The 24327-nt window shown below is 46.2% G+C and overlaps 1 protein-coding gene across 1 annotated transcript in view; it reads left to right on the plus strand.

Annotated features, from left to right (window-relative positions):
- Positions 1 to 209: 209 nt before the first annotated feature.
- LOC122932446 (huntingtin-interacting protein 1-like) overlaps positions 210 to 24327 on the plus strand; it is a 133715-nt gene continuing 109597 nt past the window's right edge. Inside the window, exon 1 of the mRNA XM_044286848.1 lies at positions 210 to 635. Within this exon, the coding sequence (XP_044142783.1) occupies positions 618 to 635 (18 nt within the window). The 5' untranslated portion in view covers positions 210 to 617. The remainder of the gene's footprint in view (positions 636 to 24327) is intronic.

Below are 24327 nucleotides of genomic sequence, written 5' to 3' on the forward strand. Positions count from 1 at the left end.
CAGGACAATAATGACAATAATTTTTATTATTTTTCTTGAGCATTTCCACCACATACAACACAGGACTGGATAGAGGAGACCATCAGCAATGCCACCCCTGCCCAGTGCACTGAGGGACACTAATTCCCATTGTAATGGAGATGCCGTCTGCCCGGCTAGTTGGGGGGGCTCTATCCCACAATCCTCTCCCCCTGGCGGTCTCGGCGCCCCTCCTCTCCGGGGGCTGTCTCGGCCTCTCCCCCAGCTCACTCTCGGCAGCACGGAGAGAGTTGACCGCTGGATGGCAGGCTGTGTGACTTGTGCCAGGCATCGATCTGCCAGTCTGCGCCGTCTCTCCACCCTCCCGCTGTCTCTTCCCCTTGCAGCACTCTCCGCCTGTCTCAGCACCATCTGCCCATCGCCTTGTGCCTGGCACCGGAGCCCTGTGCCCGCCTCGCCACTTGTGACTACTTTCTGATCTCCCCCCTTAGTTCTGTGCCCCCTCCTCGGGTGAGAGGTGATAATGTGGCTGCTCCCAGCATTGGGATAACTCCTAAACTGCATTTTGGGCACTGGAGGTGGAGCTTGCACCCAACAGGAGCCACAAGGGGGGGTCTTCGAGGGACCTCATTGGAAAGATGGACGCTAGCAAAATGGTGAGTGTGATCCAGGACTGTGGTCCTCGGTGTGGATGTGTGTGCCATGCTGGAACTTTGTGCCCTGTCCTGTAGTCACTGACTGCTGAGCCCAGGGACCATGGGGGCAGGGACGGTGACCAGACAGATGGTGTCCCTATAGAAGAACCTATGTAAACAGATGTCCCCCCCCCCCCCCCTGTCCTAGCATAGAAAGTTACAGGAGGCCATGCGTCCCCTTCTATGAGGTGATAGAGCCCCCTAAACCTCAGATATATAGTCGCCCCCTCAGGCTGGCCCCGCCATCAGGACGGGGAAATGGTGCAGGCGCTTGTCACCGTATAGGGTAAGATTTCGGTCATTATTTTATTGGTTGTTGTCCGGATTATTGTAAATGATCCCAGGTTGTTAGATATGTTGTATTACTTTATACATTGCTGTTAGTTCCTTTCTGTCACTTTTTTTTTAGCTTTTTGATGCCACTTTTATTTAGGGTACGTTCACACTAGCGTTTTTAGAGTTCCGTCCTAGGGGCTCAATACCGGAAAAGAACTGATCAGTTTTATCCCCGTGCATTCTGAATGGAGAGCAATCCGTTCAGGATGCATCAGGATGTCTTCAGTTCAGTCGCTGGACGGAGGAAATACCGCAGCATGCTGCGGTATTCTCTCCGTCCAAAATGTTGAATCCGGCATTCATTTACATTGAAATGTATTAGTACCGGATCCGGCATTAAAAATACCGGAATGCGCAGACCGGCAAAAATGTGAAAAAAATTAGAAACGGATCCGTTTGTCCGTATGATAAACGGACAGACGGATCCATTCTTGCAATGCATTTGTGAGACGGATCCGGATCAGTCTACAAATGCTGTCCGTTTTTGATCCAGCAGGCAGTTGCGGCGATGGAACTGCTTGCCGAATCACTCTGCCGCAAGTGTGAAAGTAGCCTAGGCCACCTGTACCCGTTGAGGATGACGTTTGTTTTAATAATGCAGATTTTTGTGCACATAATCCGCGGTGTAGTACAGTACCAGCATATTTTTCATGTGCGTAATTGGCGCAAAAATACAGAAAAATCCGCAGGAAAATCTGTTTCTAAACACGCCCCCGTCTGCAGGCAGCCTTAGGGGTTGTTCACACAGTGGATTCAGACTATGTCAAAATCGTCTGAGGTTTCTTCCGTGGTTTTTCATTTGGGATGCCGCTCTCTATTTCGCCCTAGTGAATGGAGCTAAACCGCGAACTGGTCCACGCGGTAAAGGGTATGTACTTTCTTGGTGCGGTCTGGAAAAAACGCACATGAACTGCGGCCCGGCCTCCCATTGTGCAGATTTTCAGTGCAGATTCACCCTTTGTCGTACAAGGCTATGTTCACACAGCAGTTTTTGCCACGGATTCCATGCCGAAAACTCTGCAACCGCCTCCCATTGTTTTCATGGAGTGGATTCCACGGGTGTCTGCTTGCGGTTTAGCTCCATTCAAAAAGATTTCTGTTGCGGAATACGTGGCAGATTTTGACGGTATTAAAATCCGCTGTGTGACTGTGAACATAGCACAAAAGGCGAGATCAGGAGCAAATCAGCGTAAAAAAACTGCAACACCTGCAAACTTTGTGAGGAAAAGCAGCGAAAAACTGCACAATATCTGCATAAACTACACCGCCGTGTGCATGTACCCTAAGTGTTGGACTGTCCTCTGCACTACTATATCAGCAAACAAAGCAAAAATCTGACAACCCATTGGAAGTCAGGCTCTGCTCTGACTGCTGGTTTTCGGCACTTTTGATGTAGCGCTATTCTGACAGGAACTCCAACGGACCACGTTAAAGTCCAGCGGTGCTCCGTTCCAGAGTCCCATCCCAGCTGCTGGACCGGAAATACAGCATCTGTCATCATGTGCACTGCTGCAGCCAGCACTGACCTCAGTGGGGACATGCCCCGAGTGGTACATGACCGCAGAGGCCAGTGAATGGCTGCAGCGGTGCACGCGATGATGGACCAATGGTCACGCTTTCAGACCACAGGGCGCTGGGATGGGACCTTCATCGCTGAGACGGAGCACAGCTAAGTAGGGGGGTTATTTTTTAGGTTAATCACTATTGGGGGGCCATAAGTAAAAATACAAAAAATGTTTAAACACTCAAAGGATTTTCTTTACATTATGACTGAGAATTATTGATTTCCAGACCCGTCGCACTGCTATCCTCGGCACTGCTATCCTCGGCACTGATATATTGCTTCCACCGTCAGATCGACAGAGGTATCTAAAGAAAGTGTGCACGTTAACAGCAAGTCACATATCCGAATCTGGAAGTCAGGGCATATAGGTCATAGAGGGGGTTCTCTTGCACAGGGCCCCCCTAAACCAGGGTGTGGGGCCACTATCAGAGCTCCCTCTCGGTGACCATATACATTAGATAAACGCCAGCCACAGGATAGGGATAACTGGCTGATGGGTAGGAGTCCAAACGCTGGAAGCCCCACCGATCTCTAGAATGGGGGTCCCCGTCCTGATGGAGCAGCAGAACACACACGCCCATTCATTCTCTATGAGACTTCTGGAGATAGCCGGGTATAGCGCCGGTCCCTTACAGAATGAGTGCAGTGGCAGGACGCATGTCGCAGGACTCCTGTTCTCAGGATCGGTGGAGTCCTAGGGGCCCCCACCAGTTACTTATTTCCTAACTGGAGAACTTGGCACAACCTCCTTAAAGGTATTAATAGGTATCCCCATCTAATAGGTGCAGGTCCCACCTCTAAAACCGTCATCTATACTTAGAACCGAGCCCGCAAAGTGCCGGAGGGTGCACCGTGAATGCGCCGCCACCCTCCATTCATTTCTATGGGACTGCCAAAAATAGCCAAGAGTCTCTCTCGCCTATTTTCGTAATTCCCATTGAAATGAATGGGAAGAGCACCATGCAAGCCTGTCCACCGCTCCATTCACTTCCATGGGACTGACGGAAATAGCCGAAGCCAGAGCTCAGCTGTTTTCGGTGCTCCCATAGGAATCAATAGAGGATGGCTGCGCATTTTGTTGCAAAATATGCCAGGATTTATGTCAAAACATTTTACCTTCAGAAATGGTATAAAATCTCCATGATTCACTTGTCCTACGACACAGAGAATATCCGATTTTTTTTCAGTATGAGATTTTATGTATTGGGGCCTCTCAATGTTATGTAGGTAAAGGATCAGTGGTGTCGGGGTCCAACATGCCTGATCATCTTGTTCTGCTGAAGTGCCCATGCCTGGTAGCGTCTGTCTGCCAAGCTGAGCATGTCCGCAGGGAGGTCGGGGATGTACGACAGGGAGGCTTTATTTGAAGTGATGAAACTTTCTGTCTCAAAGGGCGATATTTTTGGTTTAGTGCCGATATGGAAGTACTATATTCTGTACACATTCGATAGCCGTCAGCCAAACATCCATTCCTCCATGAAGCCACGCTTCCTATGATCTCAGCTCAGTCACAGAGGTCAGGACGCATTCACCTCACGCTTTTGTGTTCCGTTCTTCTGATCCGTCAAAAGAGCAGAAAAATTAAAATAAAACCGGATCCTTTCTTTTGCGCGTCCGTTACGATCAGTTTGCATATGTTTTTGTCAGTTCCATTATTTTACATAGGAAAAAAAGCCCTCATCGCAGAACTTTTTCTCCTGTCTAAAATAACGGATCTCTGGTGGTCCGACAGACGGATCAGTTATTTTTGGCGCAAATTGATGCCAACTGAGCCTGACTGATGCTCAAAATGACGGCTCTATTTTTCTGTTCTTCTGACGGATCAGGAGATTAGTGATGTGAATGCTCCCCACAATCAGTAGATCCTTCTGAAGGCCTCTGAGGAGCTTGTCTCACCAAGGAGCTGCTCCAGTTTTGGAGACTCCCGGAAACAGCTGGTTTGCCAGGGGAAGTTACCGCCGGCTGCTCATTTCCCCTGCAGCGGGTGCTACAGTACACGTCGTGTTAGAACCGACCATGTAAATGAAAGACCAGTCATGTCTATGTTTTATGGGAAAGCAGGAACGAATGGCTGAGGAGGACATGTTTGTCGTATGGACCAATAGAAATCAAGATGTAAGGCTGAGTTCACATCGGCGTTCAGCCTTTCCGTTCAACTGTTCCATTATAGGAGCAGGAGAACAGAAAGGACGGATTTGGCACATAACGGAGCCTACGGGCCCCACAGACTTTAATGGGGTCCGTTAGGTTCCCGCTCAGAAGAAGATTTCCGACGCGGAGACAGAAGTCCTGCATGCATCCAGGTTTACCACACTCCTGAGAGTCAGCCTTAGGGCCTGTTCACATGACCATATTTTTCATTTTGCGGATCGGATGTGGACCTTTTCATTTCAATGGGGGCCGCATTTCCGTGTCCCCAGTAGGCATTTCTATCCTAAGGAAGGACTCGCCGATGCACATGGCTGGTATCCATGTTTTGCGGATCTGCAACTTGCTGTCCACAAAAATGGACATGGTCGTGTAAATGAGCCCTTCTGGTGGGTTTACATGTACAGTAGGTTTTTTGTGGTATTTTCTTTCTGTACTTTCTTGTATTTTTAGTGGCATTTATCTGCATTTTTGGTGCATTTTTTTTTTTTTCGGGGAAAAACACCTGGTCTAGATATTAGCCAAAAGTCTATAGGAAATATGAAATACAGAACACACATGTTTTTTTTTGGGGCCACTGTTTTATTTATTTTTTTTTTTTATTTGGTGGCCCTTTTGGTATCTCTAGCAGGTTTTTAGAAAGTGCAGCATGTTGCAGCAATGGCGTGTTTTAGGATCTATACACACTCACATTTGCGCTGGTGTTTATCTTGGGCTGTAAAAACACCAGAATAACTACATGCATTCGCATTTTTTTTTAGCTATCTGTGTTTTTTTGGCAAACGCTATGCTTGGCCATTACGGTTTTCTTCATGGCGTTTTTCCCTTATAGAGAAGTTGATGTCAAAATTTTGGAAAAAAAAACCTTCAAGAGCTCCAGCATGCTGCGTTTTTGAAAAGAAGGCATGAAGACAAAAAAATGCCACCTAATGAACAAAAAATGGCAGTAGTAAAAAGAACTGTTACGTGTCCTTCAGCTAGCATCTCGAGGTGGATTTTTTACAGCAAAAAAAACCAGATGAAAACCCTGTTGTTTTTACCGCAAAACCCCCCCCCCAAAAAAAACTGGGGTTGGCGGCTCCTAGGCCAGACAACTCCTTTAATATAATCTGACCTGCTCCATTGACCTAACGGCGCTCCTGGTTCCATAGACTGAACATAATAACTGATTTAGGGTACTTTCACACTAGCGTTTTTGTTTTCCGGTATTGAGTTCTGTCCTAGGGGCTCAATACCGAAAAAGAACTGATCAGTTTTATCCTAATACATTCTGAATGGAGAGCTTTCCGTTCAGGATGCATCAGTTCAGTCCCTCTTACGTTTTTTGGCCGGAGAAAATACCGCAGCATGCTGCAGCTTTCTCTCCTGAACACTAGCCGCAATGCCGGATCTGGCATTAATTTCCATTAAAATGCATTAATGCCGGATCTGGCCCCAAGTGTTCCGGAAAAACGGATCTGGTTTTGCAGACCTTTAAAAATGTGAAAAAGATAAATACTGGATCGTTTTTTCTGGATGACAACCGGAAAGACGGATCTGGTATTGCAATGCATTTGTCAGACGGATCCGTATCTGGATCCGTCTGACAAATGCATCCGTTTGCGTCCGGATAGCCGGAACTGCCTGCCGGAATCCTCTGCCGCAAGTGTGAAAGTAGCCTTATTTTATTGTGTGTGATGTCGGCTTTATATTCTTCTTACATGTTGGCCTGAACCCTTGCAGCTATGCAGGAATTGCGCAGATAGTGTCATGGGTGCCCCCGGTGTGCTCAGCAACCAGGATATAGACAGACATAAGACACCAGCTAAAAAGCCGGGAGCTGTTGGCTCGGAACGAACGCCTTGCAGCCGGCCATTTGTGCAAGTTTGGAAAAAAACAGTGCAGATATTTTAGTGTTTTTAGTCATTGGATAACTGTTGTCCAAACCCGCCACTGTAGTTATTACCTTTTTATATAGCGCTGACATATTCCACAGCGCTTTACAGACCTTATCACCACTCGCTGTCCCCTATTAGTATGTCTGCTCCTGCAAACTCCATGCAGATGGTCCGATTCGACCTCAGGACCCCAGTGCTGCGAGGCACCAGTTCTAACCAGTGAGCCACCATGATGCCCACCGACCACTGCTTTCACACCTCTCTCTGGTCAGGACACACATGCACTCTCACTAAGAGTGGTGGTGCTGGGGCTCTGGGGGATTAAACAGTCACTGTCCCTACCTTCTAATTTTTAACCCCCTCTCAACCTGCGCCATACCTGTACAGTATGTGCAGCACACTGAGTGAGTGGGCACAGGAGCTGTGCTTGCCCGATCAGGGACAGGGGCCTGGCTGTTATTGACAGCCAGGTCCCCTTAGATGCCGCACTCAATGCTGACCGTTACATCTAAGGCTACTTTCACACTAGCGTTCGGGCGGATCCGTTCTGAACGGATCCGCTCATAATAATGCAGACGGAGGCTCCGTTCAGAACGGATCCGTCTGCATTATTTTTAGCATAGAACAGCTAAGTGTGAAAATAGCCTAGTACGGATCCGTCCAGACTTTCAATGTAAAGTCAATGGGGGACGGATCCGCTTGAAGATTGAGCCACATTGTGGCATCTTCAAACGGATCCGTCCCCATTGACTTACATTGAAAGTCTGGACGGATCCGCACGCCTCCGCACGGCCAGGCGGACACCCGAACGCTGCAAGCAGCGTTCAGCTGTCCGCCTGTCCGTGCGGAGGCGAGCGGAGCGGAGGCTGAACGCCGCCAGACTGATGCAGTCTGAGCGGATCCGCCTCCATTCAGACTGCATCAGGGCTGGACGGCTGCGTTCGGGTCCGCTCGTGAGCTCCTTCAAACGGAGCTCACGAACGGAAACCCGAACGCTAGTGTGAAAGTAGCCTTAGGAGTTTACAGAGGGAGGGAGCTCCCTCTCTGAACTCATCAGCTGCCCGTGATGCAATGGAGGTTGCCATTGCACCTGAAAGCATTACAAAGGTCTCTGGGCCTGCCATGTACAGACGCCAATAAGGCCCGGCAACTGTCAGTGTAAAAATGCAGTGATGACATTGAACCAGCGATCAGACCTGAAAAGTTAAATGGGAGTAAAAAAAAAAACGTAAAAAAAAAAAAGTTTGAAGAAAATAAAAAAGAAATATACCGTATTTTTCGCCCTATTAGACGCACGGGCCTATAAGACCTCAGATCAGAACCCAATCAGACCCCCAATGTTAATCAGACCTCAGCTCATACCCCCAATGGTAATCACACATCAGATTAGACCCCCAATGTCAATTAGACCTCAGATCAGACAAAAAATAATAATTAATCAACTCGCCTCGCCTGTTCCACCACCGCTCCTGAGATCCAACTGTCTTCCTGCCGTGCTGTGCTTTGACCCGCCGCTGCACAGCGTGAGGTCACAGAGCGTGCTGACATCCTCACTCTATGCTTAGGTCACAGAAGTACGTGCCGCAGCCGGCAGGCGAAGACCAGGAAGCGGTGAGTACAGAGCCAGGAGAGCGCTGCATTCACAGCTCCCCGGTCCTCCTGTACTAATGAGCGTACCAGCTAAGTCAATGAGATTCAAAACCTCATCTACCTGGTGCTGTAGTGTTCTGCACAGAATCTACCTGCAGAGCTTATTTTGAAATCTGCAGAATGTCAATTGTTTGTGTGGATTTTCAGTGCAGATTTCCCCCTTTGCAATGCGAAGTATGACATCTGGGAGACATGCGGATTTGGTGCTGCAACACAGCAAGAACTGCACAGAAACATACACTGCCGTGTGGCGGCTACTTAAGAGGCTACACACATTTCCATCCATGTCTTAGGGTGCATTCACACAACCGTAAGTGTTTTGCGGACCGCACATGGCCAGCGCTACATAGAGAATGCATATTCTTGTCCACAACCACGGACAAGAATAGGACACGCTCCATATTATTTGTGGGGCCGCGGAACGGAACAACGGTGTGCTGTCTGTAACTTGTGCGGCCCCATTGAAAAGAATAGGTCCGTACCCGTTCCGCAAAATTGCGGAACAGATGCAAATCCATTTATAGGGTTGTGTGAATGCATCCTTAGGCCTCTTTCACACGGGCGTCGCGTGTGAGGGCTGGATAGGATGCGGGTGCATCGCGGGAAAATGCGCAATTTTTCTGCGCGAGTGCAAAGCGTTTTAATGCGTTTTGCATGTTTGGTACACGAACCCGGACTTCTTCACAGAAATTCGGGTTTGGGATCGGTGTTGTGTAAATTTTATTATTTTCCCTTATAACATGGTTATAAGGGAAAATAATAGCATTTTTAATACAGAATGCTTAGTACAATAGGGCTGGAGGGGTTAAAAAAAGAAAAATTAAAAATTAAACTCACCTCATCCACTTGTTCGCGCAGCCCGGCTTCTCTTCTTTCTTCTTCTTTGAGGACCTGGGAGAAAAGGACCCTTGGGGACGTCACTGCGCTCATCACATGGTCATGGATCATGTGATGGACCATGTGATGAGCACAGTGACGTCACCAAAGGTCCTTTTCTCCCAAGTCCTCAAAGAAGAAGACAGGGCTGCGTGAACAAGTGGATGAGGTGAGTTTAATTTATTTATTTTAACCCCTCCATCCCTATTTTACTAATCATTCTGTATTAAGAATGCTATTATTTTCCCTTATAACCATGTTTTAAGGGAAAATAATAAAGATCGGGTCCCCATCCTGATCGTCACCTAGCAACCGTGCGATTTTCACGCAGCCCCATTCACTTCTATGGGGCTTGTTTTGCGTGAAAAACGCACAATATAGGGCATGCTGCGATTTTCACGCAATGCACAAGTGATGCTTGAAAATCACCGCTCATGTGCACAGCCCCAAAGAAATGAATGGGTCCGGATTCAGTGCGGGTGCAATGCGTTCTCGCGCGTAAAACTCGCCCGTGTGAAAGGGGCCTTACAGTTACTGGCTGATTGATATTCTTTAGGAATTTTATCAAGATAAGTAAGTTTCTCTACAGCTAGTAGTTGTCATCAGAGTAGCAGCTGGAAATGACAGGGGTCCTCTGTTGTTGGGGAAGAGATCTTACAAGAGTGTTTCAGCTTTGGCACCTGAACTATGTACCCCTCAGATAAGCTGCGGTAACATTACAAGTGATGTGGCGTCACAAGTCAGTTTTATTCAGGTATGGTGCTGTGACATCACAAGGAGGATTTTAGTCAGGTAAGGTAGTGTGACATCACAAGGTAGGTTTCAGTCAGGTAAGCTGCTGTGACATCACAAGGTGGGTTTCAGTCAGGTAAGCTGCTGTGACATCACAAGGTAGGTTTCAGTCAAGTACGCTAGTGTGACATCACAAGGTGGGTTTCAGTCAGGTAAGCTGCTGTGACATCACAAGGAGGGTTTCAGTCAGGTAAGCTAGTGTGACATCACAAGGTGGGTTTCAGTCAGGTAAGGTAGTGTGACATCACAAGGTGGGTTTCAGTCAGGTAAGCTGCTGTGACATCACAAGGTGGGTTTCAGTCAGGTAAGCTGCTGTGACATCACAAGGTGGGTGTCAGTCAGGTAAGCTGCTGTGACATCACAAGGTGGGTTTCAGTCAGGTAAGCTGCTGTGACATCACAAGGTGGGTTTCAGTCAGGTATGGTACTGTGACATCACAAGGAGGGTTTCAGTCAGGTAAGCTGCTGTGACATCACAAGGAGGGTTTAAGTCAGATAAGCTACTGTGACATCACAAGGAGGGTTTCAGTCAGGTAAGGTAGTGTGACATCACAAGGAGGGTTTCAGTCAGGTAAGCTAGTGTGACATCACAAGGTGGGTTTCAGTCAGGTAAGGTAGTGTGACATCACAAGGAGGGTTTCAGTCAGATAAGCTACTGTGACATCACAAGGTAGGTTTCAGTCAGGTAAGGTAGTGTGACATCTCAAGGAGGAATTCAGTCAGGTAAGGTAGTGTGACATCACAAGGTTTTTTCAGTCAAGTACGCTAGTGTGACATCACAAGGTCGGTTTCAGTCAGGTAAGATAGTGTGACATCACAAGGTGGGTTTCAGTCAGGTAAGGTAGTGTGACATCACAAGGAGGGTTTCAGTCAGGTAAGCTAGTATGACATCACAAGGTGGGTTTCAGTCAGGTAAGCTACTGTGACATCACAAGGAGGGTTTCAGTCAGGTAAGCTGCTGTGACATCACAAGGAGGGTTTAAGTCAGATAAGCTACTGTGACATCACAAGGAGGGTTTCAGTCAGGTAAGGTAGTGTGACATCACAAGGAGGGTTTCAGTCAGGTAAGCTAGTGTGACATCACAAGGTGGGTTTCAGTCAGGTAAGGTAGTGTGACATCACAAGGAGGGTTTCAGTCAGATAAGCTACTGTGACATCACAAGGTAGGTTTCAGTCAGGTAAGGTAGTGTGACATCTCAAGGTGGGTTTCAGTCAGGTAAGGTAGTGTGACATCACAAGGTAGGTTTCAGTCAAGTACGCTAGTGTGACATCACAAGGTGGGTTTCAGTCAGGTAAGATAGTGTGACATCACAAGGTGGGTTTCAGTCAGGTAAGATAGTGTGACATCACAAGGTGGGTTTCAGTCAGGTAAGGTAGTGTGACATCACAAGGAGGGTTTCAGTCAGGTAAGGTAGTGTGACATCACAAGGAGGGTTTCAGTCAGGTAAGGTAGTGTGACATCACAAGGAGGGTTTCAGTCAGGTAAGGTAGTGTGACATCACAAGGAGGGTTTCAGTCAGATAAGCTACTGTGACATCACAAGGAGGGTTTCAGTCAGGTAAGGTAGTGTGACATCACAAGGAGGGTTTCAGTCAGGTAAGGTAGTGTGACATCACAAGGAGGGTTTCAGTCAGGTAAGGTAGTGTGACATCACAAGGAGGGTTTCAGTCAGGTAAGGTAGTGTGACATCACAAGGAGGGTTTCAGTCAGGTAAGGTAGTGTGACATCACAAGGAGGGTTTCAGTCAGGTAAGGTAGTGTGACATCACAAGGAGGGTTTCAGTCAGATAAGCTACTGTGACATCACAAGGTGGGTTTCAGTCAAGTAAAAAAAAAAATCCAGGATAGGAAAAAAAGTGACAGTGCCGTAATATTATAGATTCCAGACAGTAATGAGATCCCCAAAATCACAGAGGAAGGTCTCATGCACACAGCTGTTGGGCCGTATTGCGGCCCGCAAACGCCGGGTTGGCAATCCACGGCCGCCGGCCGTGTGCATCACGGATGCGGACCCATTCACTTTAATGGGTCCGCAATTCCAGAGATGCGGAACGGAGTCACGGAACGGAACACTGGAAGCACTACGGAGTGCTTCCGTGGTGTTTCTTTCTGTTGTTCCGCACCGCAAATAAATATGACATATTTTTTTGCGGTGCGGACAGACCACGGACCCATTCAAGTAGAATGGGTCCGGCCCGCTGCACGGATGTTGCCCGTACATTGGGGACCGCAATTGCACGGAACGGCCGTGTGCATGAGGCCGAATAGGAAGGAAGTGAAGACATCCTATTCCGCTGCATTTTTGGATTCACTGGATCTCATCACACTGTCTGAAATCTACATTATTACAGCGCTGTCACTTTAAGGCCCTCTTCACAGATACACTTGGGCCTCTGGTGTGGACCTCCTCTCTCCATAGATATTTGTGGTCTGATTAGTGACAGTAGGCATCTGACCACTTTTGTGTTTTGCGGTTTGGGTGGCTGCGGTGGTCTCGGTGTCGCTGGGTGCACTCATTTCTCCATACTTTGTGGCTGGAGGAATATTTATTTAATAGCTACGGTGACATTTTTAGACTGGGTGTATTTTGGCATCTATTAAAAATTACTGAAAATAGCAAAATACCGTTTCTGGTGCTGGATAAGTTAACGGAAACTTAAACTCAGAATAGAAAAGTGGAAGCTGAAGTCATAAGTAAATGGGTAACTCATTAAACTCAAAGTAAATAAGAAAACCCAGTCACCACATCATTGTACCACCTGTTTCCATAAAGACAACATACCGCCATAGTGCTGCAACTACCTGTATCCATAAATACAACATACCGCCATAGTGCTGCAACTACCTGTATCCATAAAGACAACATACCGCCATAGTGCTGCAACTACCTGTATCCATAAAGACAACATACCGCCATAGTGCTGCTACTACCTGTATCTATAAAGACAACATACCGCCATAGTGCTGCAACTACCTGTATCCATAAAGACAACATACCGCCATAATGCTGCTACTACCTGTATCCATAAAGACAACATACCGCCATAGTGCTGCAACTACCTGTATCCATAAAGACAACATACCGCCATAGTGCTGCAACTACCTGTATCTATAAAGACATCATACCGCCATAGTGCTGCAACTACCTGTATCCATAAAGACAACATACCGCCATAGTGCTGCTACTACCTGTATCCATAAAGACAACATACCGCCATAGTGCTGCAACTACCTGTATCCATAAAGATAACATACCGCCATAGTGCTGCAACTACCTGTATCCATAAAGACAACATACCGCCATAGTGCTGCAACTACCTGTATCCATAAAGACAACATACCGCCATAGTGCTGAAACCACCTGTATCCATAAAGACAACATCCGCCATAGTGCTGCAACCACCTGTATTCATAAAGATAACATACCGCCATAGTGCTGCAACTACCTGTATACATAAAGATAACATACCGCCATAGTGCTGCAACTACCTGTATACATAAAGATAACATACCGCCATAGTGCTGCAACTACCTGTTTTCATAAAGATGACATTCCGCCATAGTTCTGCAACTACCTGTTTTCATAAAGATGACATTCCGCCATACTGCTGCAACTACCTGCATTTATAAAAATAACATACCGCCACAGTGTTGCAACTACCTGTATACATAAAGATCACATACCACCATAGTGCTGCAACTGCCTGTATACATAAAGATAACATACCGCCATAGTGCTGCAACCACCTGTAGTCATAAAGATAACATACCGCCATAGTGCTGCAACTACCTGTATTAATAAAGATAACATACCGCTATAGTGCTGTAACTACCTGTATACATAAAGATCACATACCGCCATAGTGCAGTAACTAACTGTATTCATAAAGATAACATACCGCCATAGTGCTGCAACTAGCTGTATTCATAAAGATAACATACCGCCATAGTGCTGCAACCACCTGTATTCATAAAGATGACATTCTGCCATAGTGCTGCAACCACCTGTATTCATAAAGATGACATTCTGCCATAGTGCTGCAACCACCTGTATTCATAAAGATAACATACCGCCATAGTGCTGCAACTACCTGCTTTATGTTACGTTCAGTGTGGCTTATTTTTTTTTACCTGCAGGCTACTTAATTACTGTAGTTTTCTGTCCAGAAAGAGTTAAATATTAATACCGGCATCTGTCATGGTGACTCCTATGGGGGTGACCTTTCTGAAAACTCCTGGCCTCCATCACTGATGAGGATCATGGTGAGCAGCGGTGAGGCTGGAGGCGGCCGGCTGTAAGGTGCAGCGCGCACTCTGTGCTGGAACTAAGGAGTGGCTCTTCCTGTCTGGCACGGGAAAGTCTCATTGCACTCTAAAAATAGACCCCCTAAATACAAACGCCCATACCTCCAGTCAGGCTCCGGACTGGGAAACTGGAATAAATGGTAACAGCTCGTCAGGGCATTACATTACTGGAAAAACACAGCCAGAAAGATTCTCACCATAGCCATGTTTAGCTTTGGGGCATGGTTAAAGGGGTTCTCCGCCTTGTACAAGCCCTACTGGTTAGAGGCGTCCCTTGATAATAAGCTGATCCCAAAGCGACCTGCTGTAAACTGTTTTCCTGCAGCGCCATCACAGGGGGAATTAAGCATTACACTGTATCCATTCAAATCAATGGACTGGACAGGTCCTCCAGGGTGGAGATGCTCAGGATAGGTCATCAGTATGTAATTGGTGGAGGTCCGATGCCCGGCGCCCACCACCAATCAGCTTTTTGAATGGACCAATCATAGCACCATCCAATGGATAGTGTCTGTGCTTGGTATTGCTGCACAGGCCCGTTCACTTCAACAGGACTGAGTTGCGCCTAGGCCACGTGACCGAGGAAGAATCCGCTGTGCTCACCAGAGCATTGCGGTCTCCTCAAATAGGTGATCGGTGGGGGTTTCGGGAGTCGGACCTTCACCAATCAGATTCCGATGACCTATGGGTCTTCAGTATTAATGGCTCAGACAACCCCTTTAACCCAGACTTTCCTAATACTGTCTTTGAAGATGGGGTTTCTAAGGTGGACAACCCTCTTAATTGACCTTTTTTTCTGTTCTAGGCAATGTACCTTGAGTTATGTACCATAGAGTTTGAAACTCAGTACATTCCTTCTGTCCTAACGTGAGTGAGAATAGAAAAGAGTTGGAGGTCAAAGGTGTCTGTTCCTTGTGGTAGTGGATGGTTAGTAAAGCGCTTGTCCAGTGAGATAGCCCTCAACACTTCATCCTTCTATAGCAGTGGGATTACTCTGGAAGTGATGCTCTGGGAGTTTAGTGCTGCGGTCTTTTTTGGCCAGTAGAGGCCACCTATTACGGGGCAGGAGGACCACCTGGCTTGTTTTTCTAAGGGTATCAGATGCTCTACGTTAAGAGTGGCCATACACAGTAGAAATATGTTGGCCGAACCTGGTGATTTTGGTGGGATTGGCTGACAGTCTTTGTTTATGGGGGCCTCTTGACTCTCCCCTGATAATAAATGTTGAGGGAGATAAGGATCAGGCATTTGGATTTCAACCATCTGACCCCTATTTTCTTTGGGAGATGAGCCGCCGCCTGAGGAGCCTGCGAGCTTCTCTCTGGCTCTTTCTACCAACATTACATACTTTCTGAAGCCGAGCAGATGTGTATAACGGGATTGGGAGTGATGATGGGTATGGTTGGCCAAACATCTTATGGGGTTCTATCACCTCAGACTAGGATATGCCACCAATGTCAGATAGGTGCGTGTCCCACTTCTGGGACCCGTATCTGTCTCAAGAATGGGGCCCCCAAAGTGAATGAGGGCGTGCCGCACATCAGCTGCATGCTCTCCATTTACTTCCAAGTGACTGAGTTCAGCTATTTTTGAAAGTCCCATAGAAATGAATAAAGTGCGCACCTCGCAAACGCGCCCACCGCTATATTCATTTCTGGGCCTGCCGGTAATAGCCGAGTCAGTCCACGTGTGAAATAAGCCTAATACGTTTTTATTATCCATATTAGGTTAATTTCACCCGAGCGAGTTTTCTATCCGGATTCGATGAGTGTAGCGAACGCATTTCATCCGGACCGGATCCTGACCCCTTCATTTCAGTGTGTGTGTACGTGAGCAGCGGTCACTGGACCAAGTCACTTCTGGAACAGGGCAAGTGTCGTTGATCATGGTGGTGCCAGCAGTCAGACCCCCACCCCCTTCCCGGTTGATAGAGGATAGCTTGATCTAACCAGAATACTCATTTAAAGGGGGTATTCCTTGTGGATAGGGGATAACTATTAGATCGGTGGGAGTCCTACTGCCGTACCCCCTGCAGCCTCCCTGGTCGCAAATGCGCACGCCCGCTCCATTCATTCCGGAGATAGCCGAGTGCAGCAACTGTCTCCGGATTTCCCATAGAAATAAATGGAGTGGCCACATGCATGCCCCACCGGCCGCTCTGTTGGACCTCCGCAGATCTAATAGGTATCCCCTAAGAACCGGAATACCCCTTTAAATTCATACTGGCACAGAACAAGAGAAAGAAGCACATACAGATCCTGCCCTTTAAAGGTTATATTCAGTGTACTTCAGACACGAGTTCTTATTTTTTTATTAAATGTTCTTTTTAATGACTGAATTTTCGCAGGCGTGTTTGAGTTAGAACAGGGTAATATTCCTTTTATGACAGTAACAGCTCTGACCCAGATATGTGTTCACAGCAGGGCACAGCCATTTATGCCAGGTTGTGAGGCGTAAATATGAATATTTAGGGGCATATCAGTGCTGGAGGGTCAGGCTGACCTGGGAGGAGGGCGCGCTGTATAGAAGGCTTTATCCACCTTGTCAGATTCTTGCAGCAGAGGCCTAGATGTATATTAACACTTTGTACACATCAGATCCCCTTAACCCCTTCCTGCCACAGTTTTCCATTTTTTTTCATTTCGTTTTTTTAACTTCCTGCCTTCCCAGAGACATAACTTTTTTATTTTTCAGAATATGGTACATAGTCGTATGAGGGCTTGTTTTTTGTGGGACAAGTTGTACTTTCCAATGGCATCGTTTTTGCATACGATGTAGTGACAAATTGAAAAAACTAAATTCGCAATGGGTGGGAATTGGGGAAAAAAACTCCACAATTTCTGACACTTTTAGGGGTTTGGTTTTTATTGCGTTCCCTATGTGGTATGTTTGTTCTCTGGGTCAGTATGATTACAGCAATACCACTTTTTTTTTTTTTTGCATTACATTTTTACATTTTCTTGCATCTTGCACTTAAAAAACGTTGAAAAAAATATTACGTCTATGGAGCTGTGTGCAGACTCTTTGTTTTGCGGGCGATCTGTAGTTTTCATTGATACCATCTTGGGCTGTATATGATATTTTGACTACTTTTTATTCACATTTTATGGGAGGCGAAATAACCCAAAAAAACAAATCAGTAATTTTGATTTTTCTCCCCGTTACGCTGTTCACTGTACGGAATAAATACTTTCATTTTAGTTCAGGCGTTTTGGGATGTGGCGATAATAGTATTTATTATTTTTATAGTTTGTTTATTTTTACTTGCAAAAAGGCGGAAAGAGGGTGATTAGAATTTTTCTATATATTTTTATTTTATATATTTTTTTAAACTTTTTCCTTATTTATTTATTTTTTTTACACATATTTTTAGTCCCCTACGGGATTTTAACATGCAACCGTGTGATCGCTTCTCCTGTAGACTATGGTGATTTACCATTGCAGTCTATGGGAGAATGGCTACCTTCCTATCAAGCCTTGCCACGAGTTGAGCGACATGCCACGCGTAGTCATCTTGAAAAAGAAAGCCATGCTCACACGAGTGCCGCCTCCTCTTCAAACAGCTAATCGGTGGGAATGCCGTGTGTTTGACCCCCAGCGATCTGAGGATAGCTCATCAATATTTACCCACTGCACAACCCTCGTCATAAATTGCGCGCATCCCCCCGCCAGCGCAAAGGGGGAAATAAAGACCGGCTTTTTCGCCGGCCTTTGTTTCCATTAGAGCAGTGTATTAGACCTCATAGTCTCATGGTCATTGGTAGAGAGGGGTGCTCCGTTCTCTTGATGTGCCCACTACGTAGACCTGAAAGTTTAGCTGCAATTGATGTTGCACTACTTAAAAATCAATATCAGAATTTATACCATGAAAGAGCTTTCATACTCCATCTGGACCAGGGCCGGGCAGCGTGGCCTTATTGACCTGATGACAGCCTAATTGTATCTGAATATTTTTCTTTTTTAAAAGTCCCTCGTCTGAAGCTCCAGATAATCGCCACCCTTATGCTACTGAATCCGCATTGACTTTTAAGGGGATTTTATCCCAGTAGTTAATCATCAGCAGCTGTACAATGGATACCACGTTGACCTTTATGTGCCGGGAGCCAAACTGTTATATAATCCCAATCCAGGTCACATCATCCAGTCTAGTTCCGCTACATAGAATATTACATTGAAGAATCGTTGCGGGCTCTCAGAAGTGATCTGATTATGGGATTTAAAGAAGTCTTTGCTGCAGGTTTGTGATTTCAGTTGCTGACTTTTGTGGTATTCATTGTGCAAACTATTTCCTGCCTGACTAATGCCACAAAGCAACTACGAGTGAGAAATAACATTGCTTAAAGGGCTATTCTCATCTCAGATATTTATGGCATAAACACAGTCTGGTAGATGTGGGTGCTAACTCCAGATCAGTGGTCCCCTGACCCCATTCTGCTGGATGCTGTGTCCAGGTTGCGAGGGATGGCTCAGATTACTGTTGATGCTGTGGTGTAGGTCCCAGAGTCGGGAACTGTATCTATTAGGCAATTAAAGCATACCTGGGTTTAAAACAATAAATAAAAAAAGTTTGCATAATGACTGTGACTTCTTTGTACAATCATAACTGTGAAGGAACAGTTATGCGTGGGCTTCCCTAAAGTCTTCAGCCATATTATTCCCAGTTTCAGCTGCACAGGTAGATGCATTTCTCTCACAAATAGTGGGTGTCTCTCTTCTGCTAGCACTGTATGCAGTGACATCCCATCCCTTATGTCCCTCTATGTTTATTTTCTTCTATGGAGCTCAGAAAGCTGACAAGGAGGGATAAATCACACAGAAAGGCAGGAGTCTCCTGTGATGTTCAGAAACAGTGTAGAAGCAGTTGTTTTATCAGGCTCGGGATCTCAACCAGCTCTGACACGTCCCCCACCCTCTTCTTAGTCTCTGTTACCAGGAACGGATCTTGCCTGACAACAGGCAGTGGACTGCGAATTAGGTGGAACTGAGATCCCTAGTGGTCATGACTTTGCAGCTTTTTTTCAGGTGGATGCAGGCAGATTTTTAAAATGAAGTGATTTAGAAATTAGCTAGTTACACCATTCTCTATTAAAGGGGTTCTGCACTTTGTTTAAACTGATGATCTAACCTCTGGATATATCATCAGCATCTGATCGGCGGGGTTCCGACACCCGGGAAAGCTGTTTGAGAAGGCAGCGGCGTTCCAGCAGCGCCGCGGCCTTTTTTTTACTGTTTACCGCTGGCCGAGTGATGTCACGACTTGTATCAACTGGCCTGGGCGAGGCTAAGCTCCATTTACCCTGGGTTCAGACCTGAGCATTCTGAAACGAGCGCTCTGTATGCGCGATTGTACGGGCGTTTACAATCGCGCATACAGAGACAGGCGTGCACACATTGTCGCGCGTTCCCGAATATCTATGTGCGGGAACGCGCGACAAACGCCCCAAAAAAAGCTCAAGAACTTGTTTGAGCGTCGTGCGTTTTACAGCGCGATCGTACGCGCTGTAAAACGCCCAGGTGAGAACCATTCCCATAGGGAAGCATTGGTTTATCCTTGTTGAGCGTTTTACAGCACGTAGGAACGCGCTGTAAAACGCTCAGGTGTGAACTTAGGGTTAAGGGAACGGAGTTTAACCGCACCCAGGCCAGTGATAGTAGTCGTGACGTCACTGGTCCTGCGGTAAACAGTGAGAAGGCCGCGGCGCTGCTGGAGCGCCGCTGTCTTCTCAAACAGCAGAACCCCTTTAAATGAAATGAAATTGTGTGAACATACAGTGACTCCATAGCCATAAATGTCTGAGATGAGAATACTCCTTTAATTTGTACCGGGTCCTTGTCCTTTCCAGTCCTGATTCTTGGATACGTGTCTTGCACGTACGTATCTATATTATCATGTCGATAATGTATAAATTGCTGCTATTATATTACAGGGAAAATAAGATTATATAACGTCTAGCACCAGATTTGGTGTCTCTGTGTGGGGAAGATGCTGACAAACTGCTTGTCATACAGAAGGGAGGGAAGCGGCTTGAAAATGAGAAGTTTTGGGTTGCTATCAGTTCTGGGGTACTTTACGTAGAGTAACTCCAGTAATGATGCTGTTAAGGGGCACTCTAAATTGACATAAGCATACGTGAAATAACGTAGGTGGTTCCCAATTGTCTAATCTGGTTTGTGTTGCAATTTATTCTTCATTCTTGTAGGGCTCTTTCACACGACCATGTGAAGCCTGTGCGCGTATTGTGGATCCGCACTACACGGGTCCCGTTCCGTGGCCATTCCGCATCACGGATGCGAACCCATTCATTTCAATGGGTCCGCAAATCCAGAGATGCGGAACGGAACACTACGGAAGCACTACGGAGTGCTTTCTGAGGTTCCGTTACGTGCTTCCGCACCGCAAAAAGATAGAAGCTTGCTCTATCTTTTTGAGGGACCGCGGACCCATTCAAGTAAATGGGTCCGCGATTCCTATCCGGCTGCCACACGGCAGGTGCCTGTGCTTAGCGGAGCGCAATTTGCGGTCCACAGCACAGGCACGGGCTTCACACGGTCGTGTGAACAAGCCCTTAGGCTAGGTTTACACGGTCAGGTTTTCTAATGAAGTTTTGAAGCCAAAACCATGAGTGGATCATAAAAGGGTGAGTAAGTATAAAGGACAGATACTGCCTCACCTCTTTTTCAAATTCCTGCCCGGATTTGGGTCCCAAACCCAGCCTAAGTCTTCACGCACATGTATGTGTCCATATTTTGGTCCGCAAAATACGGACACCTTCCGGGTGCAGCCTGTGTTTTTTTCGCTGCAAAGGGCTATTTTTGTCTGCAATACAGATCAGATCCGCAAAAATTACAGATGTGTGCATGCCCAATAGAAATGAATGGGTCGGTGTTGTATCCGCAAAAAATTCAGATAGCACAAGGATGCAAAATACAGTTGTGTGCATGACATTATTTGATATGATATAAGCTGCCCCCCGCGGTAAGGATATGGGCTGGGGAGGTGTGCGACACTTGGCGGGTGGGACCACTTATCCTAAGCCTCTGTGTGCGCTGGCTGCCTTAAAAGCAACAAGCTGCCTATTTGGCTGTCAGGCAGAAGGTGTAGAAAGCCATGATAATTGCAGCGCCGCGCAGGGAGACGTAGACTGCGTGATGTACAAGTCCTCTATTGATGCATTACATGAGAGGGAAGGTATGATGGCCGCCTAATCTGTGAACACCCTCCACAAGTCACAACTAATCGCTGCTGTAATACTGACTCCTACAAAAAACCAAAAAACATAGGGTACACTATATGTAAAAGTACTTAAAAGGGTTTTCCAAGACTTGCAGGTGAAACTGGAAAAATTTGAATACCGTGCAAAAGTCCATTTATTTCACTAATGCAAATTTTTTAAAAATTGCATTACTGCAGCTTCAAATAAAAAATTTGTGAAAAGGTTCAATATTCTAGGCTCAAAGTGTCACACTGTAGTCAACTAATTAATCCATACCCCCTGAGCAAAGGGGACCTCAAAATTGTGACTTTGGAGTTTTCATAAGCTGTAATCATCCAAATTATATCACATAAATCCCCCTTTGCATGTAATAAGTCTATCTCATATAGGGCTGCAGCTAACGATTATTTTAATAATCGATTAGTTGTCGATAATTTCATCGATTAATCGGGAAAAAACACCAAAATGACAAAAAAAAAGGGGTTTATATGATTTTACTTGAAAAATTATGTTCAAAGGCCATATTAAAACAAATTTAGGAGTTACATAATTATTTAAATTTTGCATTGAAATGTAAAAAAGACAAGTTATGGGGGATCTGTGGATGGCGCTGTTTTGGGGGTGATCTGTAGATGGCACTGTTATGGAGGGGATCTGTGGATGGCAATGTTATGGGGAGGGGTATCTGTGGATGGCACTGTTATGGGGAGGGGGATCTGTGGATGGCACTGTTATGGGGAGGGGGATTTGTGGATGGCACTGTTATGGGGAGGGGGATCTGTGGATGGCACTGTTATAGGGGATCTGTGGATGGCACTGTTATGGGGAGGGGGATCTGTGGATGGCACTGTTATGGGGAGGGGGATCTGTGGATGGCACTGTTATGGGGAGGGGGATTTGTGGATGGTACTGTTATGGGGAGGGGATCTGTGGATGGCACTGTTATGGGGGAGATCTGTGGATGACTATATATATCATCCATAGATTCCCCCCATAACACTGCCATCCACAGATCCCCTCCATAACAGTGCCATCCACAGATCTCCCAATACACCGGCCACATCAGTATTCAGACTATTCCTTAACTGGCAGTAACTTTTACTTGAACTTTAAATCAGCTCCATGATCTTTATTACCTTACAAATACAATGAAGCTCCAGTAACAGGCAGAGCGGGCGGCGGCGTAAAGTCACTCACTCACGTGACACGCCTGCTCCGCCCACTTTATGAATGAAGCATGCGGAGCAGGCGCGTCACGTGAGTAAGTGACGTAACGCCGCCGCCCGCTCTGCCTGTTACCGGAGCTTCATTGTAAGTTAGTAAAGATGCGCTGATTTAAAGTTGAAGTAAAAGTTACTGCTGGTTAAGGACCCTGACCGCCCGCTCCCGCCCCGCATAGCAACGAATCGGCTGATTATTCGATAATGGGATTTGTTGACAACGAATCCCATAATCGAATATTATCGATAACTTAGATTAATCGTTGCAGCCCTAATCTCATGTTAGTTTCACCTTTTAAGTTGCATTACTGAAATAAATAAACGTTGCACGATATTCTAATTTTCGAGTTTCACCTGTATATCCTCTGGCTAGGTCATCTTTTTCTGATCGGTGGGGGTCCGACACCCGGGATCCCCGCTGAGGCCTTCTGCGTGCTCACCAAGCAGAGCACTGTACACTGTACAATAGATGTGCTTGGTGTCGCAGATCAGCCCCATTCACTTCAATGGGACTGACCTGTGCCTAGGCCACGTGTCGTCACTGGCCTAGGGAAAGCTGAGCGAAGGCAGTGGCACTCGCTGATCGGCGGGGGTCCCAGGGGTCGGACCCCCACCGATCAGATACTGGGATAGGTCATTACTATTAAAAGTCTCAGAAAAACCCTTTAATCTTTATTGACAATAAACATTGTAATAAAAACAGAATTAGGATATAACTGACCAACTGCAGCACCAAGTGAATGGGACAATGTATTTTAGTATAATTGTACGGTGGACTTGACTTGGTGATGTGTGGTCTCCCCTGACATGTCTGTTTCAGTAACTACTTGCATTCTTCATCTAATAACAATGGATAATCTGTGTTTAGACTAGTGTTGAGCAAAGGGAGCAACGGATGCTTCATCTGCAGTCGCTTCGCTCAAAACATCTGCATAATACTGTACAGAGATCCGTCTCCGTACAGTATTAGAATGTATGGGCTCCAATGAGCCGGTGGTTACTTTTTATAAAGTGGAAAACCACTTTAAAACTTGAGGATAGAGATGATCTCTGGGAATATATTGCTGCATGAGATATGTGACGTGTACTGTAATAGAAACATTTCAATTACATTTCTCAACATCTGGAGAACCCCTTTAAGTTGTGTCCAAATGGGATGGATACGCTCCCGATTATTTTTTTTGTGTACAGTTGAGACTTTATGAAACCTAATCCATACAGTATGGGAAATGTCTGTCCGGAATCACAAGGAAGTTGCCCTGTGGTGTGGATTCTGAGGGTACATGCGTACATTCAGGATTTATGTGCAAGAAGGTGTTCGCAGGGAAATCCATGCGGACAATCGGCATCAATCGGTGTGGAGTTACATGCGGATTTGGTGCGGATTTTCCTCTCCCCATTGAAGTGAATGGAGAAAATCCAGTCAGGAAAAATAAAATGGATTTTAAAATCCGCACCACAGGTCAAAATCCGCATAGAAAAAAATCTTAATCGTGTACATGAGAATTTCAAATTCTCATAGAATAACAATGTACATGACCTACGATGCGGATTTTCTGCACGCAAATCCGTGCGGAAAATCGAAACGTAATCCTAATCGTGTGCATTTAGCCTATGGGTACGTGTACAGATTTATGCATATTTGTAATTGTGGATTTTCATGTATAATTTGC

The sequence above is a fragment of the Bufo gargarizans genome, chromosome 3, assembly GCF_014858855.1.
Source record: "Bufo gargarizans isolate SCDJY-AF-19 chromosome 3, ASM1485885v1, whole genome shotgun sequence".
Lineage (NCBI taxonomy): Eukaryota > Metazoa > Chordata > Amphibia > Anura > Bufonidae > Bufo > Bufo gargarizans.